General features: G+C 55.3%; 1 protein-coding gene across 6 annotated transcripts; it reads left to right on the forward strand.

Annotated features, from left to right (window-relative positions):
- Positions 1–2446: 2446 nt before the first annotated feature.
- On the forward strand, positions 2447–27486 carry USP2 (ubiquitin specific peptidase 2). Of its 6 annotated transcripts, none has more exons than XM_028501039.2 (14): positions 2447–2585; positions 10952–11760; positions 11982–12167; positions 23787–23837; positions 24347–24470; positions 24667–24778; positions 24877–24987; positions 25146–25210; positions 25396–25499; positions 25588–25668; positions 25803–25881; positions 26107–26214; positions 26402–26522; positions 26743–27486. In XM_028501039.2, exons 2-14 carry the CDS (start codon positions 10993–10995, stop codon positions 26828–26830), a joined length of 1998 nt encoding a protein of 665 aa, XP_028356840.1. In that variant the 5' UTR covers positions 2447–2585; positions 10952–10992; the 3' UTR covers positions 26831–27486. The 6 variants fall into 6 exon arrangements, with proteins under 6 accessions (XP_028356840.1, XP_028356839.1, XP_007124281.2 ...); XM_028501038.2 differs by lacking the exon at positions 2447–2585 and adding an exon at positions 4856–4947; XM_028501040.2 differs by lacking the exon at positions 2447–2585 and adding an exon at positions 4956–5071.

Consider the following 27486-nt stretch of genomic DNA (forward strand, 5'->3'; position numbering starts at 1 on the left):
CTTTTTGACCCACCTCCTAGAGAAATGGAAATAAAAACAAAAATAAACAAATGGGACCTAATGAAACTTAAAAGCTTTTCAACAGCAAAGGAACCATAAACAAGACGAAAAGAAAACCTTCAGAATGGGAGAAAATATTTGCAAACGAAGCAACTGACAAAGGATTAATCTCCAAGATATACGAGCAGCTCATGCAGCTCAATATCAAAAACAAACAAACAACCCAATCTAAAAATGGGTGGAAGACCTAAAAGACATAAAAGATACATGTACCACAATGTTCATTGCAGCACTATTTACAATAGCCAGGACATGGAAGCAACCTAAATGTCCATCGACAGATAAATGGATAAAGGAGATGTGGCACATATATACAATGGAATATTGCTCAGCCATAAAAAAGGAACGAAACTGAGTTATTTGCAGTGAGGTGGATGGACCTAGAGTCTGTCATACAGAGTGAAGTAAGTCAGAAAGAGAAAAACAAATACTGTATGTTAACGCATATATATGGAATCTTAAAAAAAATGGTACTGATGAACCTAGCGTCAGGGCAGGAATAAAGACGCAGACATAGAGAATGACTTGAGGACATGGTGGGAAAAGAAGAAACAATAGTCCAGTAAGCAATAGTGAACAATAGTTTAATAAAACAGAGTCCTAGTTCCTCCTCAAGGGGTATACATAACAATCTGATGCAAATCTTTGAGTTGGGCTGGAACTAAGGCCCCCAACCAGGTGGAGGATGCTAACTATCTGCTGAGACCCTAGACTGGTATGAACCTAAGGAATGATGTTGACTTTTTCTGACACTCTAATTTCAATCAACTAAAGCTCCCTGTTAAACTTTGACCCAATTCTTTTTTTTTTTAATTTTATTTATTTATTTTTGGCTGCCTTGGGTCTTTGTTGCTGCTTGTGGGCTTTCTCTAGTTGCAGCGAGCCTTGCTGCGTGGGCTTTCTCTAGTTGCAGTGAGTGGGGGCTACTCTTCTTTGTGGTGCACGGGCTTCTCATTGCAGTGGCTTCTCTTGTTGCGAAGCATGGGCTCTAAGCACGTGGGCTTCAGTAGTTGCAGCACGTGGGCTCAGCAGTTGTGGCTCGCGGGCTCTAGAGCTCAGGCTCAGTAGTTGTGGCGCACGGGCTTAGCTGCTCCACAGCATGTGGGATCTTCCCGGAACAGGGCTCAAACCCGTGTCCCCTGCATTGGCAGGCAGATTCTTAACCACTGCGCCACCAGGGAAGCCCAACTTTGACCCAATTCTATGCTGAATTCCGCTCAAGCCCCGTCAGGAATACGCAAGCACTCTTAGCTTAAAACTTCCCCAGTTTTGCTGTTCAGGGAGACACTGCTTTGGGGAAGATCCCTTGTATTCTCCGTACTTGCCGCAAGTAAAACATTCTTCCTTCTCCTGATCTTTGGCCTGGTTGTGTCTTTTGGCTCAACACCCACCAAGAGGCAAACCCAGTTTTGGGGTAACATTAAGGAAACAAAAGAGCTGAGATCCAGAAGGGATTTGCCTTGGACCAGAAAGAGGGACACCTCTTTCACTGCTTCTGGAGCAGAGGTAAGAATGGATTCCGCTATGTTTGTACACAGAACTTGAAGTGCTTCCCTACTGATTGCCTCTAGTTTCTCTAGGAAATAGAAGACTTGAGGGACTCGAGGAGGGTGGTGATGGATGGAAATACCAGCCAAAGAGAAGAGAAGGAGCTAAGGACACTTGGAAGGACTGATGGTCCAAGTGAAATTGAAAACCTGGACTTGCCTTGGCACCAATCTACCTGGCTGTGTGGTTTTCTTCACCACCGTGGCGGATGGGGGAAAGGTTATACACAAAGAATGGGAACCGCAAAAATTCAAGTTTCCTTTCAGCTTTTTCTTGAAAGACAGAAGAGAATCTCTTCCACTGACTCAGTGCCACCGTTTACCCACTCAAGGAGGCACCATCAGCCAGTGGTCTCGTGCGGGTAAAATGAGCAGAGAGTAGAGAAAGAGGAGCGAAAAAGAGAAGAGGCAGAAGAACTGGCCCTCTCGCAGCGCGGTGGGAAGGGGCGGGGACATTAAGCCTTCCCTAAAAACTGAAAGCTGATACATACGCCCTGGGGTTCAACTTCTGAGCCTTCTCCCCATGACCCTTCCTCTTTCCCAATACCTTCCAGCTGTCCCGTCGTGTCATATTCAGGTCCACTTCAGGTGCTCCACCCCCTCCAAACTCGCGTGCCTTTCCTCCACGTGGTTCTCTGCATATATCGGTCGCCTGAGAGAGCCTAGCCGGGCGGGGCTCTAATGACGCCACAATAGGAACAGGCCAATAGCAGTGACGCGCCTGAGTGACGCGAGACGCGGGCTGTCGCTTTGCCTGCCCCGGCGCAATGAGGCAGCTGCCCGCTGGGTGGCGCCGCTTTCCCAGGGAGGTCCGCTCTGGGCCCCCTGCGGAGGTGCGGGAGAGGCGGGCAGGGGCCGAGGCCAGGGAGCCCTCTGCGTCAGCAGCTGTTCACCGCGCTGCTCCACTACCAGCCGGGACTCACCCGCAGCTCCATGCTTGTGCCCGGCTCGACTCGTCCGTCTTCGGAGAAGAGGCAGGTACGTGCCACCTGTCTGAGACTGAGGAGGGGGGATGCGGAGGGCAGTGCCTTTTGAGGCTCAGAAAGTGAGGTGTCAACGACAGCCTGGGCAGAATGGGCACTAGAAATGTAGGGCGAGCGCCAGCTGCGCTGAGGATCTCCAGCTGTGGGTACCAGTTGTATGGGGGGGGCGGGGGCCTGCCAGCTGACAGCCTAGGGTGCCGGGAAGAGCCATCTGTGTGCCGATCAGTGTGTTCTAAGGAAACGGTGCTTGGGCAGGACCAGGTCTCTGAGGCCTGTGTGGGATGTGGCTGAGAGTGACGCCTGGACCCTGACAACCCCCTCCGCACGTGTGCGTGGCAGCTCATTGACTCCCTCCTCTCAAAGCTCCTGGGGGCTGTCTCTGGTCAGTTTGCCAAAGAGGGTGGGGTGGGGGGAGGGTAGCAGTCAAGTGGAAGAGGAGATTTTCCACCAATCCCAAACCAGAAAGAGGCATCTTTGAAATTCTCACCAATCCCAAAGCAGCAGCAGGCACGCGGTGCTCCAAGGCAAGTAACTTATACTTAACAGTCTAAGGAAGCTCTGGCCAGCCCATTCTAGCTAAGGTGTGAACATCTACCTGCTGATCTGGCTGCTCTTAGAATGGGCCTGAGCTGGATCCTGCTGATGCTCACCTCCCCAGGCACAGGCCTGAGAAGGTCCCCAAGTCGGGGACGCATAAAGTGGAGGAAAGGAGAACTGGTTGGGCTGGGGTCGGAGCAGCCACCACTCCTCTGATGCTGTAAATGATGCCAAACTGGAGTCGGAATGAGGACTGGAATGAGGGCTGGGTACGAGGTCGTCCTCTGAAGTGTATCATCGTGACCTGAGCTGAGTCAGTAGCCTCTGCTGAGACAGAGTGGAGGCACCATCCCAGGTACTACCAGTAGAAGGTCCCCAAGTCGGGGACGCATAAAGTGGAGGAAAGGAGAACTGGTTGGGCTGGGGTCGGAGCAGCCACCACTCCTCTGATGCTGTAAATGATGCCAAACTGGAGTCGGAATGAGGACTGGAATGAGGGCTGGGTACGAGGTCGTCCTCTGAAGTGTATCATCGTGACCTGAGCTGAGTCAGTAGCCTCTGCTGAGACAGAGTGGAGGCACCATCCCAGGTCAGGGAGAGCCATCGAGAAACAGGAGAAACAGACTGGGAGCAGACAAGAGCACCAAGGCCCAAGAGGTTAAGAATCCAGCACCTTCCTCCTGTGACCCTGCCCAGCCAGTCCCACTCCGTAGGCTCAGGATCCTGAGCACTCCTACAGGTAGAGTGGACACAGCAGAGCAGCCAGCCTTGCTCTTGGTAGCCTGGGGGAATCTGCACTTGCTATATTTTTTTGGGTGGAGGAGGAAGGAGCCCAAGTGGGCCTGGCCCTTCTCTGATGGGTGGACTGGACACCTGGGAATAGGGCAAGCCTCATTTTCCTTGCCAGTTATGGGACATGGATCAGCTCAGAAAACCATGGCGCTGTTCTCTGGCATTAGAACAGAGCACTCCCGCAGGGTGGCCTGGAGGCCCTTTTCTCCCTAGCAAGCTTCACCCGGGAGGTACTACTACAAATACTACCACTAATTATAATAATAAGTGGAAGTATTCAATATAGTAATAATTATCATTTATTGAACTCTTACTATGTGCCAGGAAATTTGCAAATATTATTTAACCCTCATACCTGTGAGGTAGAGCATTATTATTGCTCTTGCATTACAGACTAAATAAGGTCCAGACAGCTTAAGTGACTTGCCCACTGTCCAGAGCCAATAAAAGGGAAAGCCCTGAAATACAAGCCCAGGCCTAGAAGTCCATTATAAAAGAATTTGGACTGGGAACCTGAGAGGGGTCCCTCCTGCCTCTCCCTACCTGTGTGCCCTTGAGCGAGCTGCTGTCTGCCTCTAGGTCTCCTCCATTTCAAAACTAAAGGAGGTGGACTGAGGCTTCCTGGTCTTCTCCAGTTCAGTGACTGACACCTCCTTCTCCATATTTTTGCCTAATCCCAGCCCCCTCCCTCTACCCTCTTTCCAGTTGTTTCCCCTTGAATCCTCCTTCTGTTCCATTTCAAAATGCCTCCTTTCAAACAGTCTCATAGGATCTCCTTGCCTGGCACCGGCCCACCTCGAGGGGAGGGCCTGCCACTGCCCCTTTAATTCTCCCTGGGCTTGGAATGCCAGCGAGTGGAGCTAGCCATCTCCGTGAGGTCAGATAAGATACTATATATATCGGAGTCGGTAACCTGAGCTCCGGATTACCCGGCGAGTTAGAGCCCTGCCTCTGGGCTGGCCACTGCACTCCCTGCCCTGCTGGGGAAGGAGAAGCCCCCAGATCCTGTCCAGTGTCCCCAGACACAGGTCAGTAACTGCCCCTCTGATGTCCGAACTTCACAGGGCCGTTGTCCAGAGGGCCCTGGACTGTCTGTTTGGAGGAGCCCTGTCTGTCTGGGGGAGCATGTGAGAGGCCGCCCCACCGGGCCTGGTAGGTGCTACGGATGAAGCCCTAGAGGAGAGGGAGGGAGCCTGGGGCTCTCCCCTGGGGTGGGTACCAGGAGAGTGCCTGGAAGGGAGGTGGCTGGAAAAGAGAATTTAAGGGTTCCAATACTGCCCGGGGGCCCATATCTTTGCCTTTTCTTGGAAGTGTAGAGATGTCCACCCCCTCCCAACCCCAAATCAAGAAGCGCCCTATAGAGACACTGCCCTAAGCCCACCCACCTCTTCTCCTCCGGGCAGGATTCTGGCTCCAATCCCCAGTCTCTTTATCTTACCTCCTCACCCCCTCCCAGCCCTTGGGTAACTACTGGGATCTAGAGAGACTGAGAGGGACCCACTGCCCCCTGGATGACCCCCTGCCAAGGCATATTAGGCATTAAACTGGAGGGTCAGTGGGGTGGGTGCCAGCCCCTGAGAGGCAGAGCCGCTAGTGGCAGGCTGGAGGGGAGTGGGCCTGAGAGGAGTAAACAGAACTCCTGGACTATGAGAGCACAAATAGCCCTCACCCTGACCTTCCACTCCACCTGCATCCTCTACTTAGGCCGGGACATTCCTCGACCTAGGAATTGACGCTTGTGTGTAGGCAGTGCCCCAGCAGCTGGGCGTGCGGCTGGGAAAGTGTAGATGACAGGGCCCCTCTCTCAGCCCACTTTACCCTTCAAGGTCAGCTGTCTCACTGCCTCATTCCGATGTTAACAAGCGGCTTTGGGAAGCTCTGAGGTCACCACTGTGGAGGTTTCCAAGCACCTAGTGGAACTGGCTGGGATTCCCCACTCGCCTGTCCCGGACACCTGAGTAGGAAGGAAGGGACTAAATCCGGCTGAGGCACACCTCTGAAGCCCAGCTAGGGGCCCTCTATCCAGGCAGTGGCGAGGCCACAGAAGCTGGCACACCTTCACCCCAGAAAGGAGAGCAGATCTGGGCAGAGAGGGGCCGTGAAGGCTGCTGGGATGTGGGGCATCACCCATCCCCTACCCTGGGGGCCAGGAGTGCCTGGGATTCCTGGGGAGCAAGTCCCTCCCCCGGCGGAGCCCTTCACGTGAGCAACAGGAAATGACAGTGGCTGACATAAAGGGCTGGTGGCCCCAGGAAGATAGGGTTCATTTTAACCCCTGACTCACCTAGTCTGGGTACCTCGGGGGGTGGGCTGAGCTGCAGCAAGGGTAGGAGGCTGGGGGGCATGTCCATAACCAGGCCTTGGGCCAAGGGCCCTGGCTGGGGCCAGATGCTGGTGCCAGGGGACATGCAGGAGCTTGGCATCATGGGTGAAATGGAGGCCTCCTGGACCATGTCTCGGCGGATCAGCATCATACTGGGGCTCAGGTTGCACCTGGCTTCGCTTTCATTCGCCTGCAGTGGAAACTCGAAGGGCAGCTCCTGCGGGAGTCTGAACCTGCCATGCTGTTGCCTAGACAGTGGATGCCTGGACCCCCCTCAACCCCAAGCTGCAGGCCCCCCACCCTGTGCCAGCTCAGGGAGAGGCCAGGGAAGTGAGAAGGGAGGTGGGGGGTTGGCTTCAGGGTAGCTGTCAGCAGACAGAGCCCAGGTAGGTCCCAGTCCAGCTCCGCCACTGCTCCCAGTGTGACCTTGGGGAAATCCACATCACTTCCCCGAACCCTAGTTTCCTCATCTGCAAATGGGCATAATAATAGCACCTGTTGCTTAGGGCAGTCGTGAGGATTGAGTTAATACGCAGAAGTCTTAGTGCAGTTTTAAGCTTTAATAACTTCAGAAATATGAACGCTAAATGCTTCATTTGAATGTTTCATTATTTAAATTTCTTGTCTATGTTTTTTAAATTTTGAATGAAAATATTTTGAATTTCAATTTAACATAAGAAAATTAAACCTTCAAATGGTGTTTGTAAGCCAGGGGCGCAGGGAAGGCTGTATGAGTGTTGGACTTCGGGCTGCTGAGAAATGAGAGGCTGCCCGAGAAGCACTCAGGGTGATGCCTGGTCCAGGGGTGGTCAGTACCTGCTGGCTGGGCCGTGGCCAGCTGGCTCACTGATCCTTTCAGGAAGAGGGATGCCACCACACCTCCCAAGAGAGGGAAACTGAGCAAAGCGAGAGGGAAGCCTGGCAGAGGAGGGAAAAGCCGAGGGCCCCGGTGAGATGGCACGGAGGAGGAGGCTGGCAGGGAGGCTGCCCCTGCTGTCTGAGGTGGTGGGCACCTGGGGAGGCACTGCCTGGAACCACATGCCTGTACTTGCCAGCTCTGGGTAAACAGTGAAAGGAGTCGGGCAGCAGGGGCCCCATGCTGGGCAGGGAGGGGGACGGGGGATCACAGCCAATCGGCTGGCCTCCCACTGCCCCATGAAAGGGCCATTCAGTTCAGGCCGTTCCTTTGGCAACAAGGAGACTCGTGGCCATGTGAGTGCCCGTCCTGTCCCTGTCTTGTGCAGCAAGGCTATAGCCAGGGCCCCGGCCTACTCTCCCGCCCAGGGTGCGTTCTGCAGCCTCCAGGGACAGCCGTGCCAGGTAATGCAAGGGGCGCCAACCCAAGCTGTCTGCTCACCTGAAAGACGCTGGCACTGTCCTCAAGAGTGAAACTGGGGGTTGGGGGAGGTGATAGGCATGCTCAAGGCCTCAGCCCCAACAGGGACCCTCTCCCCAGACAGCGGAACTGTAAACCAGCTGCCAGCGCTGAGAGGCAGCTTCCAGGGGACTGTTAGTGATGGCATGACCACCTGAGACTGCAGGGAGGGAGAGGTCTGTCAGTTGCCTGCCAGACTGAAGTAGACAGGAGAGAGGGACTTAGGAGCCCTCCTGCGATTCTGGGGACTGGAAGGTATGGCTCCACCTCCAGACCCCAACCCTTCCCAGTGTTACTTGTGGGCCACCCCAGGGCCGTCTGTCCCCGTCTGCTGTACCTTGTTTGGCCCCAGCACTTCTGCGTCAGCAGGGCCAGGAGAGGCCGCAAGCTTGGGGCACTGCCTGCAGAATACCAATCGCCTGGGAACCTCAGTGTGGGGAGGCGTAGAGAGGCCCGAGGGGAGGAGGTACGAGCTCCTGCCCTGGTGGGGGCGGGGTGGGGTGGGGTCATATCTGATTGGCTGCCAGGTGTCCCAGAGCCCAGCTCCTGAGACCTGGAGTCTCTTTGACTTTGAATTATTGATGGCGCTCTCCAAAGTGAAATCGAGCAGGACTGGTCCCACGCCCCCGCCCCCTGTGCCTCTTTCTGTCTCTCCCCCTGGCCTCTCTGGGCCTTCATTCTCTTCCTTCTCTGGACCCCAGAAAGCTAAGCAGATGGGAGGGAAGCTTGTGGTTTCCCCTAGCCCTCCTCCAGTTCTCTTTTCCTAGAAAGGGGTTGAAAGTCGTGCTGGAGGTGGGAACACAGTGGGGAGGGAGTGTACATGAAGGGTAGGGGGCCTCCGGGCCAGGCGGGAAAAGGGTGGACGATAACTTATAAGCCAGGCCTTTCTGATGCTGGCCTAGACTGAAAATGGCTGGAGGTGTCTGGCAGGGCCTAGAAGTTCTGTTCTGGGGCCTATATGGAAGGTGCCACCTGCTCACCTCCCACCCCTGCACCTATCTCACACCTTACATGGACTGAGTTTCTAGAGCTCTCTGCCTGGCCCTCAGCACTTGAGGCTTGGCACCAGCTCCTCTCTGCCCTAATGGGCTGGGGCTGCGGCCTCGGGCAGGCTGTGGGCTGCCCGAGCCACTGGCTGCCGAACAGCTAGATTCTGCCCACTGCCCGCTCATCCGCTCATCTCCCTGGGGGCTGCTGGGAGAAGCCTGGTGCCGGGGGCTGCGGTCAGAGGCCCGCCGGGCAGGAGACAGCCAGCCCTGACATTATTACAGGCCTACAAAGGGAGGAGCCGGGCTGCCTGGCGGGGACTGGGGGAGGAGATAATAACCACTGTTATTGTTGAGAGCTTTCACATGTTATTATCTCATTTATTCCTCGCAACAACCCTGTGAGGCAGGAATCATAATGATGATTATTATGCTGATTTTGCAGGTGAGGAAATTGGGGCTTGGGAGGTTAAATGACTAGGGCAAAATCCCCCAGCCGGTCAGCCACGGGGCGGGGCGCGTCAAAACCGGCCCCTACGCACGCTCCTCTGAGAGTCCTGGATGACTCTGCACCCTCACCGCCCCAGGAGCCCCCCAAGAGCCCCTGCTCACCCTCAGGAAAGAGGCCCGATCCTACCTGCTCCTCTCTCCAAGCACCTTTGCCCTCCAGCTCCATTATAGATAAAGCCTGCATGTTCACGGTGATGGAGGGACTCTGGGGACCCCCACATGAGCCTAAATGTGATGGGGGTGCTGAGTCGAGGTCAAGTGGGAAGAGCACTGGGCTGGAAATCTGAGAGACATGGACGCCAGCCCTGGGCCTGCTAGTGCGTGACCTTGGGCAAGTCAGCGGCGCTTTTCCCATTTGTACAACAGAGAACGTAAGATGGATGACCCCCTTCATTGAGTGGACACTCTCAGATGCCCAGGAAGGGGTTGATGGTCCTAACCAGTCTTAATTGGCTGGAGCATGCACTGGACACAGCTGACTCCAAGTTCCTGAAAAACAACTTGGGCAAACATCTTACGGTTTAGTCTGAGTAAGATCTGGAGGATGTGCAAGTCTTTTGTAGCAACAACTAAAGCGACCTTAACAGTGAGGGTAGGTAACATGCATCTAACCGATAATCACCCTTGTTCCAGCAGTGGGGAAATCTTGGATGGATTCCCAAATCTGATGTCTCTGTGGTGAGACTTGGTTCAGGCTGTTTCGCCTCTGTCTGCTTCAGTGTCCTCTCTGTAAAGTGTGGTCATGGCTGCCCACTCCCTGGGACCTTGGGAAGATTGTTGGATGATGGATGTGGAAATGTCTTCTTTTACTTGTGGTAAAATATATGTGACATGAAACTTTAAAAAAAAGATGGATGACCCTTTAGGGCTCTCAAAACTCCTCATTTCAGAGGTTCTGTGTTCCTTCAGCGGACCCACCCCAGCTGCAAGGACTGGGGGTAGGAACAGGAGTGCTGCCTACAGTGCAGGATTTTAGCCTCTAGGGGGCCCCCTTTGCACAAGTCATTATCACCATGAGCAGTTTGTGATGGGTGCTGGTAGGGGAGAACCCCTGGGAGGCCACAGGGCCCTAACTCCACTTGAAACAGAAGTCTTAGATCAGTGAAGACGGTGGGCTCTACCACACGAGGATCCCCCACCGCAGCAGGTGACCATGTCCAGGGAAGAACTCTGGGATTGGGTCTGGAGACCAAGGTCAGGCTCCTGCTCAGCCACTCGTCGCCGCCTCCCCCAAACCGCATGGGCCTCCTTTTCCTCATCAAGGATCTGGCCAAGTGATCCTCTCAGGTCATGCCAGCTCAGACAGTGTAAGATTTGCAAAAGACTCCTGCTCGTCCCATAGGTCAGAAAGCAGGGGAGCAGTCTTAACTCTTGGAACATCCAGCGTTTCCAATCCAGGGGGTGAGGGCGGTGGCATCCCCCCATCTCGGGAGTATCTGCAGAAGCTGAGGAGAGGAAGCAGATGGGACCTGGGTTGGAATACTATTTGTTGCTTGAAGGGCTGCAGACGTAGGGCAGTCCCTGCCTTACCCTGGGGTCTTTGAGGGGAGCAGTTGGAGTGGCCAGGACGTGCCGAGACTGATTGCCCGGTGTGGTTTATGAAAGCCAGCTCAGCTCTCATGCTTTCCCTGAGGTGTGAATGCATGGGTGCGTGGAGACCTGCATGCCTGTGTGCGTGCACGCAAACGCAGAGGTGTGTCTCAGCGGCGGGCCAGCCTCTCGTGGAATTAGACTGTGTGGTCCCCGGTTGAGGTCTGGCCAGCTGGGGATGGAGCGCAGGTACAGTGGGAGCCTGACCCCGGCAGGGCCCTCTGACAACTGCTTTCCTTGTCTTTCAGCCCATGAGGCTCCCAGTTCCCACTGAGTGCCGCCCTGAAGGATGTCCCAGCTCTCCTCCACCCTGAAGCGCTACACAGAATCGGCCCGCTACACAGATGGCCCTTATGCCAAATCAGGCTATGGCACCTACACTCCCTCCTCCTACGGGGCCAACCTGGCTGCCTCCTTCCTGGAGAAGGAGAAGGCTGGTTTCAAGCCTGGCCCCCCCACCAGCTTCCTTACACGTCCCCATACGTATGGCCCCCCCTCCATCCTGGACTATGACCGAGGCCGCCCCCTGCTGAGACCCGATGTCATCGGGGGTGCTAAGCGTGCGGAGAGCCAGACTCGGGGCACCGAGCGGCCTTCAGGGAGTGGACTCAGCGGGGGCAGTGGATTCCCTTATGGAGTGACCACCAGCTCCCTCAGCTACCTGCCCATCAATGCCCGCGACCAGGGGGTAACCCTGACCCAGAAGAAGTCGAACAGTCAATCAGACCTGGCCCGGGATTTCTCCAGCCTCCGGACCTCAGATAGCTGCCAGCTAGACCTGGGCCGCAGCCCCATGCTGGCACGCACGCGCAAGGAGCTGTGTGCCCTGCAGGGGCTCTACCAGGCAGCCAGCCGCTCCGAGTACCTGGCCGACTACCTGGAGAACTATGGTCGCAAGGGCAGCGCACCACAGGTGCCCACCCAGGCCCCTCACTCACGAGTCCCTGAAGTCCTCAGCCCCACCTACCGACCGAGTGGCCGTTACACGCTGTGGGAGAAGGGCAAGGGCCAGGCCCCTGTGTCCGGCTGCTCCAGCTCCCCAGCGCGAAACACCATGGTGAGTTTGCCCGAGGGACCCGGTGACGGGCTGGGGAGGCAGCCACTGATGAGGAAAGGACTCCCAACTTGACCAATGATCGAAGGCAGAGGTTTTTCTTCCCAGGCCTCACAGTGGCTGCTCCTGCAGCCCAGGTGGGGATAAGCCAGGGAAGTTACCTCAGCACGTCCGGTGCCCTCATGGTTTGATGCCTTGCCCAGGGACTTTCCCACTCTCCCTAGGAAACCCACTTCACGACCTGTGCACTCAACGATGGCCCAGCAGTGATCTTGGAAATGCTCAGCTACCCTCACGTACACTGGGATTCTTATCCTCTACTTTCCCACCCAACATGCCAGGGTCCCCTGCAGGCCCTGCCCCATCCTGGACTGACTGCTGAGGCCCCCAGACCACCAGTGTGCCCCGTGGTAAGAGAGGCCCCCGGCCCTGATTGCATCTCTCCTCCTGCTCAGGCTTTTACCTCCCAGTCCAGAGACGTGGCTTAACATTGGGACATAAGACATCAGGAGAAGAGGGTCTCTCCTCTGATGGACCCTGCCTGGCTCAGGATAGGGTGTCTGGACAGGAGTTGTTCTCATGTGTCTTTGGAGAAAATGGTGCAGAACTTTTTGTCTAGGGCTTTAGACGATCCAATCCCTCTCTACTCCAATAGTGCCTGGGCTCGAATAAGGGAAGAGGCTCTGCTGGAGACAGAGTAAGGGCTGGCATGGCCCCACCCACATCTAATCCCTGAACACACCTCTCCTGGGGCACTGACTACAATTCTGCCTTTTCTGTAGTCATTAGTTTACCCATTAGATGGTGAGCTCTCATAGGATGAGAAAGAAATCAGATCTCTAGATCCCTCACCATGTGCCTAGCTCAGTGTAGAACTCAGCTGACATGCTTATCATGTGGATGGATGGATGGATGGATGGATGGATGGATTGGTGAGTGGGTGGGTGGATGGACGGGTGGGTAGATGGATGGATGGATGGTTGGGTGGATGAGTAGGTGGGTAGATGGACAGGCAAGCATATGGGCAGGAGAACTGGGTGTTGTGTTGCCTTCATTACTCTATGTACCCTTCTCCTACTCTTAGGACATGTGTCTTTTGGAAACAATAGCTACGCCATAGCAAGAAATGCTACTTAAGGGGCTTGTCCAGAAAAATGGAGCAGGGGTGCAAGATAGGGGTGAAGCTTTGAGGCACGGATCTTGAAGCCTGTAATAACTAAAGGCCTTGAGAGGACAACTTTGATACCATTACTTAGAGAGTCTTGGCCTTGCTGGGCCGTCTGTGAGGTGCCATGGGAGATGCAAAGGCTGGTGCCTCCCAGAGTGTTCAGGCCCTGAAAGGGCAGGGCTGGCTACGTCGGAGGGACGAGGAGTGGCACACGACACAGCTGGCCCGGGAGAGAAAGACATGCTCTCAGGGCACGTGTGCTTGGCGGGGAGCATGATTCACTTGAACAGGTCTGGTGTTGCTCATCTCGGGGACAATCAGAAAGCAGCTCTCAGTGGAGGGGCTTGGGTGCTAGAGGCCTCTGAGGGGCGCCCTCCCTTTGTTCAAAAGAGAAGGGCTCCTTTATTTATTTACTTACTTACTTACTTACTTACTTATTTATTTTTGGCCACGTTGGGTCTTCGTTGCTGCGCACGGGCTTTCTTTAGTTACGGTGAGCAGGGGCTGCTCTTCGTTGTGGTGCGCGGGCTTCTCATTGTCGTGGCTTCTCTTGTGGAGCACGGGCTCTAGGCACGCAGGCTTCAGCAGTTGTAGCACGTGGGCTCAGTAGTTGTGGCTCGTGGGCTCTAGAGCTCAGGCTCAGTAGTTGTGGCGCATGGGCTTAGCTGCTCCGCGGCATGTGGGATCGTCCCAGGCCTGGGCTCGAACCCATGTCCCTTGCACTGGCAGGCGGGTTCTTAACCACTGCGCCACCAGGAAAGCCCAAGAAGGGCTCTTTACGGGGCTCAGTGTTCCTCAAAGTGGGGTCTGCAGACCGCCTACCTCAATCACCTGCAAAGCTTAACAATTCAGAGGTCTGGGCCCCACCCAGGCCCCCCCCTCCCGAATCAAATTCTCTAGGGACAGTGCCTGGAAATCTGCCCTTTTCACAAGACTGTCAGGTAATCTTCAAGCACACTGAGGTCCAAAAACCTCCCCTCCACAGACTAAACTGCAGAGCCACTCTCAGGCCCAATCCCAGGAGAGCAGGGCTTCCTCCTTCCCACTCTGGCATATTCCAAACCTCCCTGGAGACTGCTGCCCTCCACCCCTTCCACAGGGGACACCCCGGCCCCACCTCCATCCCCAGGGCCAGGGTGAGGGGAATTCTGAGAGAGGACCTCAGAGGAGTGGCAGATTGACCCAGAGCAAACTCAGCCACCCTAACATCCCTCCTCCCGTCCAGAAGCAACCCACAACGCAGGGAAGTAGCCAGCAGCCCGACAACTGAGCCAGCATTTCACTGTGAGCTCTCACTCGAGAAGATGCTATCAACTGGGAAAGGCCCCTCGTGGGCTCAGTGGTGTAAGACCTTGATTTAACCTCACCCTCACCCCTCTAACCGCACCCCTCTCTCTCCTCACCACCCTCACCCTCGCCTCTGGAGTTGACTACATCTTGCTGGCGTCAGAACATCCCTGTTCGTGGGGCCTGGACCACTTCTTCCTAGAACCAGGTCCAGTTTCTTTTCCGATCTCCATCTGGGGATCTTACTGTCTCATTCATTCATTTACGGTGCTCGGCTTACTAGCAGCATAACCTCAGAGAAGTTCCTGAACTTCTGAACCTGTTTCCTCTGTAAAACGAGAGCAATCATAGTTCCCACTTCATAGATTGTCGTGAGGAATCAAAGGTTGCGTGTGAAAGGGCCTGGCATGTAGTAGGTGCTCCATACATGTCAGTCCTCCTTGCCCCCTTCCAGGTGCTCCGGGAGGCAGGAGAGGTGTGAGCCATGGCCCCTGCCCTCGGGCATATGCACAACTAACTTGGGGAGATAAGTTCCAAAAACAGTGGCAGTAGGAGGCCTCCCTAGGTGTTTTGCAGTGTCATAGGTGATGGGGAAGGGAGAGGTCATCCGAGGCTGGGATGGGCTGCTCTGACCGCTGGAAGAACATTTTGCCTCTTTAACCTTAGACGCCTCTCACCTGAGCTGTTTCCTCACCCATGAAACGGAATGGTCATGCCTGCCCTGCCCACCTCCCAGGGATGTCATGAGGTTCAAAGCAAATAATGGATGTGGAGGAATCTAAAACCAGTAACATGCGATGGGAGAGTCGGTTTAAACGTAAGGGGGGGAAAGGAGATGATGGAAAAGAAGGGGCATTTGGCGGCTGACTAGAGAGGGAGAGGGGACCACGGTTGGGTGGAACACAGGTGAGAAGGAAGTGCATCCTGGGGCAGAGCCAGCATGAGCTGACTCCTCTGGGGCAGCCGTGGCCCCAGGGCTCTCAGGGTGGCTAACCTGAACTACAGTTGAAGTACAGTAAAGGGAGGTCACAAGCAGGGCTGCCCACCGGGGACTAGAACAGTTCTAACCAGACTCAGTCCCCTTGTTAATAGTAACAGCCCACAGGAACTTGGACTGTCACAGACTCAGCTGAGCACGGGTGAAGAACTGGTGTAGGGGGACAAGAATTCTGAATAACCCCCCACCTCACCCCCAGCCTGCTTAAGTACCAACAGAATGCCACTCCACGGAGGGTGCAGCTCAGCCTAGGACAGTGAGGGCTGCCCGAGGCTCCACCTTATGACAGATTGGAGAGGAGGGAGGTGTGTTGGTTCAGAACTGATTAAAAAAAAAAAAAAAAAAAAAAAAAAAAACCTTTCACTACCTTCAGTGGGGACTCCAAGCCAGGAAGCCAGTCCAGGTGAGTTGGCCCTGCAGAGAGCCAGGGGCCCAAGCACCCAGCCTGGTCACATCCCCCCTCTGCCCCACCTCTCCTGTTCCCTTGGGCCTATGGAAGGACAAGCTGTTCCCACTGAGCCCTTCCAGGGCCGCGCTTTAACCCCTACAATCCATCCTAATCCTCCTCCGTTCCACCCCCTCCAGCTGCTCCCTCCCCGGCCCTGGCATTCTGCCTGCTGGCCTCAGCCCTGCCAAGGCCACCCTCTGCTTTCCCCAAGAAGAGCCGGGGTTGGCCTGGGGCCCTCCAGAGCACAAGCCACGGGCCGGGCATCTGCCGCTCAGATGCAGGGCCTGACCAGGCCTCTTCCACACCCGTGCCCTCTGCTCTGCGACCTGTTGCTACGAGCAAACGGCCTGGGCACCTGGGTCCTATCTGCCACTGGGGCTGCTGACTCATCTCTCAAAGCCTCGGGTTCCAGCTGTTCAGTGACAGGGAGATTATATAAGCCGAGGTCATGTGATTTTTCTCTCGGGTGGGACTTTGGACTTGACTGCTGCCAAGAAGTAGGGGGAAGGGAGGAGTTTTACTCCAAAGAGAACTTGAGGACAGCAGGGGCTGCCCTAGGGCTCCTGGGTGAGAGGTGTGACCTTCCTCTCTGTCCCCTGCCGTCTTACTGTTTACTCAGCCCCGCTGAACTGCATCCCTGCTGTATCTTATTTGTCCAGCTTGGCAGCCTGAGACCCTGGGGCTTGTCCTCACCCACTCGGCCACCCAGAGAAGGTTGAACATCCTCAGGGCCTGAATCTGTGCAGACAGCATAGGAAGCTCACACAGAGGAGCCCTTAAGCCAGAGGGGTCCCACGGCCAGGACTAGTACTAGCTGCTGAGAAAGAAAGGGCAGTCGGTTTGTAGTCTGTGGTTAGAATCAGCCAGACACTGATGTCTCCAGCCCTTGAAGACCGGCTGTGGGCTATGACCTGGCTGGTGGCCTTGGTGCTGCCTTACCCAGGCTCGTTTTCTCAATGAGTGCCCCGCACTGTGCTCCCTGCCTCCCCCTCCACCCCGCCTCGGGGATGTCTCCATGAGTTAATGTGGCGCAGGGGTGGGCTCAGCAAGGCAGAAGTTAATCCAAGCCTGGCAAAATGTTCCCTGCCCCTGGGAGAGCCGCTCCACTGACCATCGGCTACAGAAATGAACAGCATGTTCAGGGCCCAGAGCTGCACATGTGGCCCCCTGCACCCTCTCACCTCAATGGGTACATAAAAACTGGTGCCCCACACAGAGGTATAAACGAGAGAGGGAAGTGTGTGGGCCTCTGGAATCCAGCTGGTTCAGGCCAGACTGCCCAGGGGCTCAAAGGAGTACAGAGCTTTTGGCCTCCTGGAGTCTGAGTGATGCAGGGAGGAGGAGCTTCCTACAGACCTAGGTACCGCTGGCTGGCCCTCCCTCCACAAGGGCACTCGTGGGCTGAAAGCCAAACCTCCTAACAAGGACTCTGAGCCCCTACCAGTTCAGTCAATCAGGCCACCAGTCTGTCCCATTTGCGGTGGTCACAGCAGGTGCACGCAGGAGCAGGGCCTAAGCAGTGTTTCCAAATCCAGGACCAAGCTGCCCACTAAGATCTGAGGGAGCAAGGTATTCACCGTCTTGCCTTCGTAGAGCTAACCCTGACTTTAATTTATTTAAATACTCCATCCGTGCCAGGAAGGATCTGAGGTGAGAAAATACCTACGGGGGAGGCAGGCCAAGCACAGGGTCTGAGAAATGGCCGTCTCGGGCTCCAGGAATGAGCCCTGCAGAGATCAGCTCAGTGTGTCTGAGGCAGAAAGTCATGGAGCCAGAGCCAGATTCAGATCCCAGAAGACTATACGCTTTACCCACCCCACTTCACGAAATGGCACTGAGGAGAAAGGGTCTCACTGGGGCTTGGCTTGTTGAGAAATGACCACAGTTCTTCCTCGGCTGTGTCCTGAAGCCGTCAGACCTGCCTGACAAGACTGGACCCTTTGTGAATTCTTCCCCCCCACCCCCCAACCCCGGCTTCTCAAAGGGCTCCCATGCAGGAGCTTTCCCCAGCTGGGCCTCCCCTCTCCCAGCAATGCCCCTAACCTCCCGCATCCCAGGAAAGATGGAGAGAGCTGGCAGAATGTCATGATGTCCCGGGGTGGCTGGCCTACGTCATGGGGAGACAGGCCAAATGCTCCAGGAGGTAAGCACCTAATAGACAGCGCTTCCTGCAGCTCACTTACTCAACATGCAAACCCAGACTCGCCCCACCCTCTGAGGCTCAATGGGACTTCCAGGATGCCCAGCAGAGCCCGCTCTGGCCCCCTTTCATGGTGAGCTCAACACCTTTATTAAGCACCCACTAAGAGAACCCACAACCCCGCCCTTCAGAAGGTATCAGTGTGATGGTACAATCAACACACAAGCTCAGACCACTTACAGAAGTCTTAGAGCCACTTATGGCACAAAGATAAACATATTAAGACAAATTCATACAGTGGAAACTGAATGCTAGTAGACTGAGGGTATACAGGGATGGTGTTTAGAGCTGGGTGGAGTTCATTAGAGAAGGCTTTGTGGAAAACATGAGTTTTGAGCAGAATTTACAGGTTGGTAACCGGCAGAGAACAGGAAGGGCATTCCGGAATCTCCTGGTAATTGTTACTAGCATGGGTTTTGCTGTAGGACGGGTCTGGGTTCAAAGCCCCACACTGCCATTTGCCAGCTATGTGGTCCTGGAAAGTCATTTGACCTCTCAGGGCTTAAGTTCCTTCATCTAGAAAATAGAGGTAATAGTTGCTACGTCACTGTGTTATTATGCAAGTTAGCTGGGATAATATATATAAAGCGCTTAGCAGTGCCTGGCATTTAGTAAGTACTTCATCGGTGGCAGTTTTGTTTTTTAAGCGAGAGAAGGCAAGTGCTAAAGCAGGTTGGTTGGCAGCGGGGATCAGAGAAGAGTGAGGGTGGTGACAGAGGTGTCGTCTGGCCTATGGATGACAGTCTCACAGACAGGGCTACCTGAGGTTTCCAGAATGGATAGAAGAGTCGGGTGCTTCAGGGCAGGGGAGTGATGTGATGAAATGCAAGCCTTGCTGCAGACAGTGTGGGACTGGCTCAAAAGGGTGTGGTTAGGAAGAAGGAAGCATGGAGGAAAAGGCTGTTGCATTTTGTCCAGGGTCCAGGTTTGGTCACCCGGCAAGGAGAGTGACTGTGGAGATCACCCCTCCTAACATCAAGCCTCACTTATCACCCAGGAGAACGCCCTGCAGCTCCTGCCACCTGCGCACTCCTCCCACCACTACTGCTGGAACACACAGGGGTAACCGTCTGTGCTCCCCTCTCAATAGCACAAAATTGCTGTTCTGTGGGAGGCCTGGGGTACAAGCCATACATGCTGTACCCCATGTGGCTGTGGTCATGTGTGCCGTGTGCGTGTACATGTGGGGATGACAGGCCAAGGGAAACAGAAGGAGGCCACAGATGAGTAACAGCACACACTGCTGCCTCCCAGAGTATTTTTAAATGCTAAAAATACTGGCTAAAAATAGCCATCAAGCTCCAAACAAGATACTTTCTCCAGGCAGATTCTGTGTGGGTCCCTGATAGGTAAGCGGGGTGGGGCAGCAGAAATCTTCAAGCATTGCTGCCCTTAGGGTCAGAGGAGTACACTCACCTCACACCAGCTGAGCACCTATTTCTCCACCATGGTGGTACTTTCTCCCCATCTCCCAAAAACAAATCAAAATTTGAGATTCTAGGAGAGATGGAGTTGGGTAACTGGGTAGAAGAGGCCAGAAAAGGTTCCTTCCTGGGGCCAAAAGGTACGGTGACGTATTGTACCATATAAAAATATGGGCATTGCCTCTCTTGACAGTGGGCCAAACCAGGGCTGGAGGGAGGAGGGGTGCTCAATGCCGAAGCCTGAAAATCTACCTTCCTAACCTGGGCCCTGTGACCCTCACGGTCCGTGTCGATGTTGGGCTCCAAGAAAGCCCTGAATGCTGAATCCCCCCTGAATGCTGTGCAAAAGTTTGTGCGTGGGTGCATTTTTCCCTGAAAAAAATGAGTACAGAGCTTTCATCGGGTTCTCAAAATGATCTGCAGCCCCCAAAAAGTTAGGAATCGTTTGCCGCCTTGGGGGAAGCTCACCCGGCTGACACTCGTCCTTGGAGACGTGTCCTCTGCGGGCCTCAAAGACAGTTTCTCGAGCCCCAACCCCGAGGTGGGTGCCGGACTCCGCGCTCCGGTCCTGCCGGCCCTCGGGGGCTGCCAGGTCTCTGCGGCCGGCGGGCTCGGTCGGCGGCAGGGGGCTGGGGGAAACCAGGCGGTGGGCGGACCCGCGGGAAGCGCGGGGTCTGGCGGGGGCTCAGCCTTGCTCGGGTCCGCGTGCTGGCGCCCGGGGGCGGGGCCCAGCGGGGGCGGAGCTGGAGCCCTGGTCCCGCCCCAGCGGTGACGTCGCGCGGCCAGCGGCGCCGGCAGGGCCGCCAGTCTGCCAGAGAGAGAGCCGGTGCAGGGGCGGTTGGCGGCGTGCGCCGCGGAGGTTGAGGCGGAGGAGCGTGCGGTCTGCCTGCCGTAGCGGTTGCCGCCGGGCGCCGCGGACGGTGTCCTGTGGCGGCTTCGCCGGCCTGGGCGTCCGGGCCGTGGGATCGTGCGGTACTGTCCCGCGCCCCCTTGGCCAACGTTAGGCGAGGGGTCGAGCCCGCCACCCGCCCGTCAGCATGCGCACCTCGTACACCGTGACCCTGCCTGAGGAGCCCCCCGCAGCCCCCTTTCCCTCCCTCGCCAAGGAGCTGCGGCCGCGCTCCCCTCTCTCCCCTTCCCTGCTGCTCTCCACCTTCGTGGGGCTCCTGCTCAACAAAGCCAAGGTACGCGGGGCTCTTTTCCGGGACCCCCAACGCCGAGGACTGGGGTTCCGCCTCCTCCCCGGGATGCCCTCCCTCCCGCCCCCTGCTGCCGCGCGCCGGGCCCGGGCACGGAGTGTCCTCAGCCCCCACCCCTCCTTTCCCAGGGTCTCCCGGCAAGGAACGCCCCTCCCCGGGTGATCTCACGCTTACTCGCGGCCCCCTCCCCTTGTTGAGGTCCCAGCCCCTGAGTCTTCCGAGCGTCTCTTCCCCTTCCCTCTCGTCGACCCCGGCACCAGGTGGCTCTTGGACTCTTAATTCCTGGCACCTATCAGGACAGGTGCAGGAAAGCGTAACCTTGACTAGTTCTCGGTGTGTGAGGGAACGGTCAGCTCGCTGGATTCCGCGGGCGTGACTCCTCCAAGGCCAAACCCAGCAAGAAAGGCTGGTGGGAAAGGGGCCGCCTCCCCGACACTCAGTCCCAAAAGGCCCTTTCCCAGAGGGTCGGTAACAGGGGTCCTTTGACCCCGTGAAGGTCAGAGGAGTTGCAGACGGGGAAAGAGGTCAACGTCCCTTCCCTTCCCAGCCCTCCCCAGTTCAGCTAAGTGGGCACTGGATCCCTCAAATGACGTAGCCGCCCCAGAGTGATGCTGGGGCTAAAGGCTGGGCACTGTCCCCTCGGGAAAGAGAGAAGGGGCCAGAGCTTGACAGGTCTTATGTAACAGCACCAGCTCCCGTGTTGGCAGTGTGTGCACTGCCCCGTGCCAGGGCCACACCAGGCTCCTTGGCTGCAGCCAGGACTCATGGCTGACCCTCATGGCACAGGTGAAGTAAGCCGGAAAGCCCTTTGCTGGGGTCTCGAGTGTGAAGACACAAACCTCCATCAGCCTTTCTTCTCTGGCCCGTGTTCCCAGATGTTTCCCCCGCGTTAACATAGAGCAGGCTCTTATGAGCCCCCTGCTCCTTCCCTGGGAGGTGAATGCTGTCTGTTTACTGGCGATGGAGGTGGCATCTACCTTCTAGAACAGTGGTTGCTACTGAGTCAAATTAGGTTTGCTGATGGCTAATTTTAAGGAAGTTCTTGACCCGAACTTTCTCCGCTCTTTGCACTTGAGTTCCAGCATCCCAACTGGAGTCATTTCCTTGTCTCCTGGTGAGAGGCTGGCTGTTCAGGGTCTCTCCCAACTTCTCCAGTTTTGGCCTCTCCCTGTCGGCCCTGAGGTAGGATTGTTTTTCCTGTAAGAAAGGTCACTCCTGGGACATTTTGTTTCTCGCTGGAATGGAAACTGCTGACTTTCCCTGCAGCTCCTGATTTCCTACTCATGGCAGAAGAATATCTGGCTGGGCAAAGAACAGCCCTGCTCTCCCCTCCACTCCCACCCCCTGACTTCTGTTACCCAGCCACCTTCTACACAGAGTGCTTAGAAATTGGCAAGTCGTTTTGAGCTCAGGAAATTTTAGACAAAGGCACAACCCAGAACTAAGAGGGTCCCAGCGATGCCTTGAAGGAGCCTCCCCCATCTCTCCACCCGTCAGGCCATAAGCAGGGGCAGATCCTCAAGAATAGTAACCGTAGATCGTGACCTGTTCTTCTTGACCTTCCCTCTGTTGGGTCACAGTTAAAAGTGTCAACACCACAGGAATGCTTCATTAGAGAGATGCCTCCAGTCTCCCACTGCCCCACCCCCACTAGTGCTGCATGACTACTGCCTCAGCCAAGGGCCCACTTTGGTGGACAGTGACAGTCACCAGCGGTAGAATGCTTTGCTTCTGTGGCCTGTTTAGACAGATGTTGTCTGAGGCACAGGGGGTAAGAACTGATAAGGCACTGCCGGAAATAGGTGTAAGAGTGGGTGTTCTGGGGAAGAAAGAGCAGGTATTCGGTCGTGGGCAGGCTTTAACGTTTAGTTCCGAATGGGCAACACGGAGACGTCAGTGTTTTTGTTGGGCCCCGTGTCTACTTCAAAATGCTGATAAGGTCTTTGTCCAGGGAATTATCTCTGTTGTGGCCCTCTGACTGGGGCATCAGGGTTTATTGAGATTGTCGTGAAGGTAAGATTTAAATTCTGTGTTTGGGGCCATACACTGCTGTTCTTCAGCGGGTGCTTATACCCCACCCGCTGCCAATAAGCTTTTCTTTCTAGCTGCAGGTGGACAGCAGGTCTCTCTGCTGGTTTAGGTATTTCCTTCCCTATTAGTGTTAGACCTAATAATTGGCAAGGAGGGATCTTCCCACTTGTGGGATCAGCGAGGCAATACCTGAGAAAAGCCCTCCTTCAGCCTGCCTCTCCCCAGCCCACCCCCTTATGCTGACAATCTCATGGGCTTTGAGCTGCTGACAGCACACGGCATGAGTAATTTTAGCTGAGTTATTTCAGGCTCCTGTTCTGATCAGGCTTGAGCTGGCCCCACGCATGCCCCAGCCAGTGTTGCTCCAGAGTTGCCTGCTCCCAGGTCCCTTCCCTGAGAGAGAGGGGGTAAGGCTCATCGTAGGCCAGTGCCTTAACCCTTTGAGCCTGAAGGTTTTCTGACTCCTTGGAGGTTGGGCCAGGATCAGCCAAGAGACCTGGACAAGCAATGCTCAGAGTCCTCAGCGGAGCACCTGTTCTCTCTCCCACCCCCTCACCAGCCTCCACAATAGGGACAAGAGCAAGAGTAGCGCCTTCATCCAGGTGCTTACCTCTGCTTGGCCGCAACCTGCCATCAGAAGGATTCCCAGCCAGTGGCCAGTCAGGGTGTTGAAACCTGAACCAGGCGAGGAGGATTCTCCCAGGCTTTAATCAGCCCTCAGGAGCTGAGCTCAGCTGGAAGGAATTCCACCTGTCTCTGGCGATTCAGAATGGCGGGCCAACTAGATTTTTTCCCCAGCTGAAGATCTAAACTCAGTTGAGATGTTTTGACATTGAACTTTTCAAGACCTCCTTGAAGTGCTCATTATGACAGCTGCTTTAGGTATCAGACATCTCAGGATACTAATGTAGGTCATTTGAGAGAGTGCCTGGATTTGGGACCTGAGATTTCTTGGAGCCAGGTATATGAACTCCTGGTCTCTGGCTCTAATCTCCAGTCTCCAGTATGGCAGAGAATGAAAAGTAACATAAAGATGGGGGAAAACACGTAGTCGATAAAAGAAAGCAAAGCCTTGAAGAATATTTTTGTTGTGTGTTGAAAATGACAGGCATTCCACACCCCTTTCCTACAACGTACGTAGACTGAAGTTGAAGAGAGAATAATGTGTGTGGCTTGATGCCAGTGGCTACAACTGGCAGAAGGTTGCAGAGAGAACCTAACATAGGCCGGGCCTCTTCCTTCAGCCTGAATATGCCACGTGTTCTTTGCTTACAGAATTCTAAGAGCACCCAGGGTCTGGCTGGTCTTCGAAACCTTGGGAACACGGTGAGTTCTTCCTAGCCCACTTCTTTCCTGAGGCCACTCCCTACCATCCCAACTGGGACCGTCTAACCAGAGTCCCCTCCTGGCTCCAGCTGACTCCCTCCCTACCCTCTAGGCCAGCTGGTACCTGCCATTCCTGGCTGGTGTTTTACAAAGTTGCCGAGCTCTTCCTCACCCCGCCCCCAGCAGGAAGCCCTGCTAAAGAGGAGTCGCCCTTTGAACTGGCAGCTTAGCTACTTTCCTGGATCCTTCTCCTCCGAGGACAGCCATCACTTCCCACCCACTTCTGTCCAGCTCCCCCACTCCCTTCTGTAGTAAATAACCAGTTACATCACCTGTGCCAGCAGTGGGAACTTGCCTCACTTCACCGCTTTACTTACAAAAAGAGGCACTTGAGGCTGTGGGAGGATTCATTTCTGGGCCAGATGGACCAGAGGGCTCTAGGTAGGAAGTAACGGACATGCCAGCCAGGGTCTTTGTTCCACGGCTGACGTGCAGGTGGTCTCTCGCAGTGCTTCATGAACTCCATTCTGCAGTGCCTGAGCAACACCCGGGAGCTGAGGGACTACTGCCTCCAGAGGCTCTACATGCGGGACCTCAGCCACGGCAGCAGTGCACACACAGCCCTCATGGAAGGTGAGGGGCGCAGCCCTGCTCCCCCTCAGGACACTTTTCCCACTCTGCTGTCGCTGCACTAGTAGTGGTGTGTCATGTGTTCCTCTCCTATTTCTCTTTCTTTGGCTTCTTTTAGTTGGGACTCTAGTTTAAGAATTTCTTAGAGAAAATGGCTTAGCTGTCCTCCACGCCCCTCTCTACCCCCTCCTTCCAATAGAGTTTGCAAAACTAATCCAGACCATATGGACCTCATCCCCCAATGATGTGGTGAGCCCCTCTGAGTTCAAGACCCAGATCCAGAGATACGCACCGCGCTTCGTCGGCTATAAGTAAGGGCCTTGGGGACGTGACCTCCCCGGGGTGGGTGGCAGCAGCAGCAGGTTCTAGGGGCCAGAGGTGTCGCTCACTCCCTTTTCTTCGGGTTCAGTCAGCAGGATGCTCAGGAGTTTCTTCGCTTCCTTCTGGACGGGCTCCACAATGAGGTGAACCGGGTCACAGCGAGGCCCAAGTCCAACCCTGAAAACCTCGACCATCTTCCGTAAGTAGGAGGAGAGTGCTGGGGGCGGAACTACACGAACTTCTTTGGGGGTAATGATTTGGGGAGAATTTTGGCTATTAAGGATTTAGATCCCTAGGTCTTTAAACTTATCATGGTTTGAGCTCTGACCCAATTGTCTTCCTCTCTCTGGGTCCTAGTGATGATGAGAAAGGGCGCCAGATGTGGAGGAAATATCTAGAACGGGAAGACAGTCGGATCGGGGGTAAGTGCGGGCATGGGGGGAAACGCCTGCCTTCCCTGCTAAGTGCTTTGCCTGAGCAGAGCATGAGAAGCCCATTCTCCCGGGGACCCCTCCTGCTACCCAGTGCCCAGCACCCAAAGGTCTGAGGCAGGAGCGGTGAGAAAGGAGACACAGTGTTTAATCATCACATGTCCATCTCTCCCCAGATCTCTTTGTTGGGCAGCTGAAGAGCTCCCTGACGTGTACTGATTGTGGTTACTGTTCTACAGTCTTTGATCCCTTCTGGGACCTGTCTCTGCCCATTGCTAAGGTACGCACCCCTGTCCCCCTGCTTCTGAAACTCCCGCTCTTACCCCTTCATGTCAGCGACCTCTGACCTTCATTTTTCTCTCTCCCAGCGAGGTTATCCTGAGGTGACGTTAATGGACTGCATGAGGCTCTTCACCAAAGAGGATGTGCTTGATGGCGATGAAAAGCCAGTAAGTCACCCTCCGTGGCAGCGAGAGTGCATCTCCCTGAGCCCTCTCGGGGGCGGAGCAGCCTAGGAGTTGCTGGATTCGCCTGTTGGCCTCTCTCGTGAGTCCTTCCGAGCTCTGTCTATCCTGTCTTTCAGACGTGCTGTCGCTGCCGCGCCAGAAAGCGGTGTATAAAGAAGTTCTCCATCCAGAGGTTCCCAAAGATCTTGGTGCTCCGTATCCTTCAGCTCGTCAGGGCAGGGACTTGACATTAGAGAGTGACTGATGACAAGGGCCCAGGTGAGGGCTAACAGAGTAGGAACCTCAGAAAGTCAGGCGGCTTTTCTTCTCCCACATGCCCTTCTGCTTCCTGAGAAGCGCAGTCGGCCTCAGGGACTCTGTCTCCTGTTCTCTGACTCTGTTCTTGCCACCCTGTCTGTCCTTGACTTACACCAATACCAGATCTGAAGCGGTTCTCAGAATCCAGGATACGAACCAGCAAGCTCACAACATTTGTGAATTTCCCACTAAGAGACCTGGACTTGAGAGAATTTGCCTCAGAAAACACCAGTAAGTATTTTTCTGCACTAGAGGCGCAGAACCAAGGCACAAGTGTCTGAGATACAGCGGGGAGGCCAAGAGGTGGAGGGAACGCTGCTAAGGAGTGAGACGTGGAAACTGGGAGTAGCGGCAGGACTGGGGGGCCCGGGGGGCAAGGGATGCCTCAGGGGCTTGACGCCTTGTGCTTCCTCTTCAGACCACGCTGTTTACAACCTGTATGCTGTGTCCAATCACTCCGGAACCACCATGGGCGGCCATTACACAGCCTACTGCCGGAGCCCGGTGACAGGCGAATGGCACGCGTTCAATGACTCCAGGTGAGACAGGCCTCGGGCGCGGCTCCCGGCTGTCAGGCATCTGTACCTCACCCGGAAAAGGTCAGGGCCAGAAGGGGTGTAGCTGTGCATTTGAAGACCCTCCAAGAGAGGGTGGCCTCTGGTGTCCAGCAGATCAGAGACGGGCCCTCACGCTCCCCCAGCAGCTCTGTCGCGTCATGGGGCCCCGTGGCCGCCAGGCTGACCTGTCTTCTCTCCACAGCGTCTCCCCCATGTCCTCCGGCCAAGTGCGCACCAGCGATGCCTACTTGCTCTTCTACGAGTTGGCCAGTCCGCCCTCCCGCATGTAGCAAAGAGGAGCTACGTCTCATCCTTCCCTGTGGTGGCCCTACACCCTAAGTTTTTTAAAAAAGACAAAAAAAGGCAAAAAAAACCCCACCTGACTAATAAGCGAAAAATAAAGGAAAGTGAAGCTGCCGAGCAGGGGTTGCTGCAGCCTGGCCAGGGTCTGGAGTGGGGAGCCTGCTGCCCCCGAGCCCCCGCTGGCAGGCAAGATCGGCAGGACGCAGACCGAGCCAGCACAGTGTCCCTCGGCTTCTCATGTCTGCATTTGTAAGCTTGTGGTTTCTTCCTGTGTGTGATTGAACAACAGCCGTCTGTGGGGAGAAGATCCTCATCCACTGGCCCTCTGGCCGAGGCTCCAGCCCCGGCCTACCAGAAAGACAGCGCCCTCTGGAGCCTGCTGGGGAGGATCGCCGCCCGTCTTCACCGGTCCAGGAGCAAGAAAAACACCCATGAGCCAAGAGCCCTCTTAACGCTGCTAACTCCAGGGGGACAGATGAGGGGACATCTTTGAAAAAAGCTGTGTTTGGTTTTTAAAAGCCCAGCTGTTTTTTTTAATTTACCGTAACTAAAGTTTTCAGACTGGAGATGCTCTCTTTCACACCTCTTCACAGCTGGGACGTTGTGCTGGTCATTTTTCTTTTTTTTCCTTAATTCTTCAAAA

The sequence above is a fragment of the Physeter macrocephalus genome, chromosome 16 (assembly GCF_002837175.3).
Source record: "Physeter macrocephalus isolate SW-GA chromosome 16, ASM283717v5, whole genome shotgun sequence".
Taxonomy (NCBI): Eukaryota; Metazoa; Chordata; class Mammalia; order Artiodactyla; family Physeteridae; genus Physeter; species Physeter macrocephalus.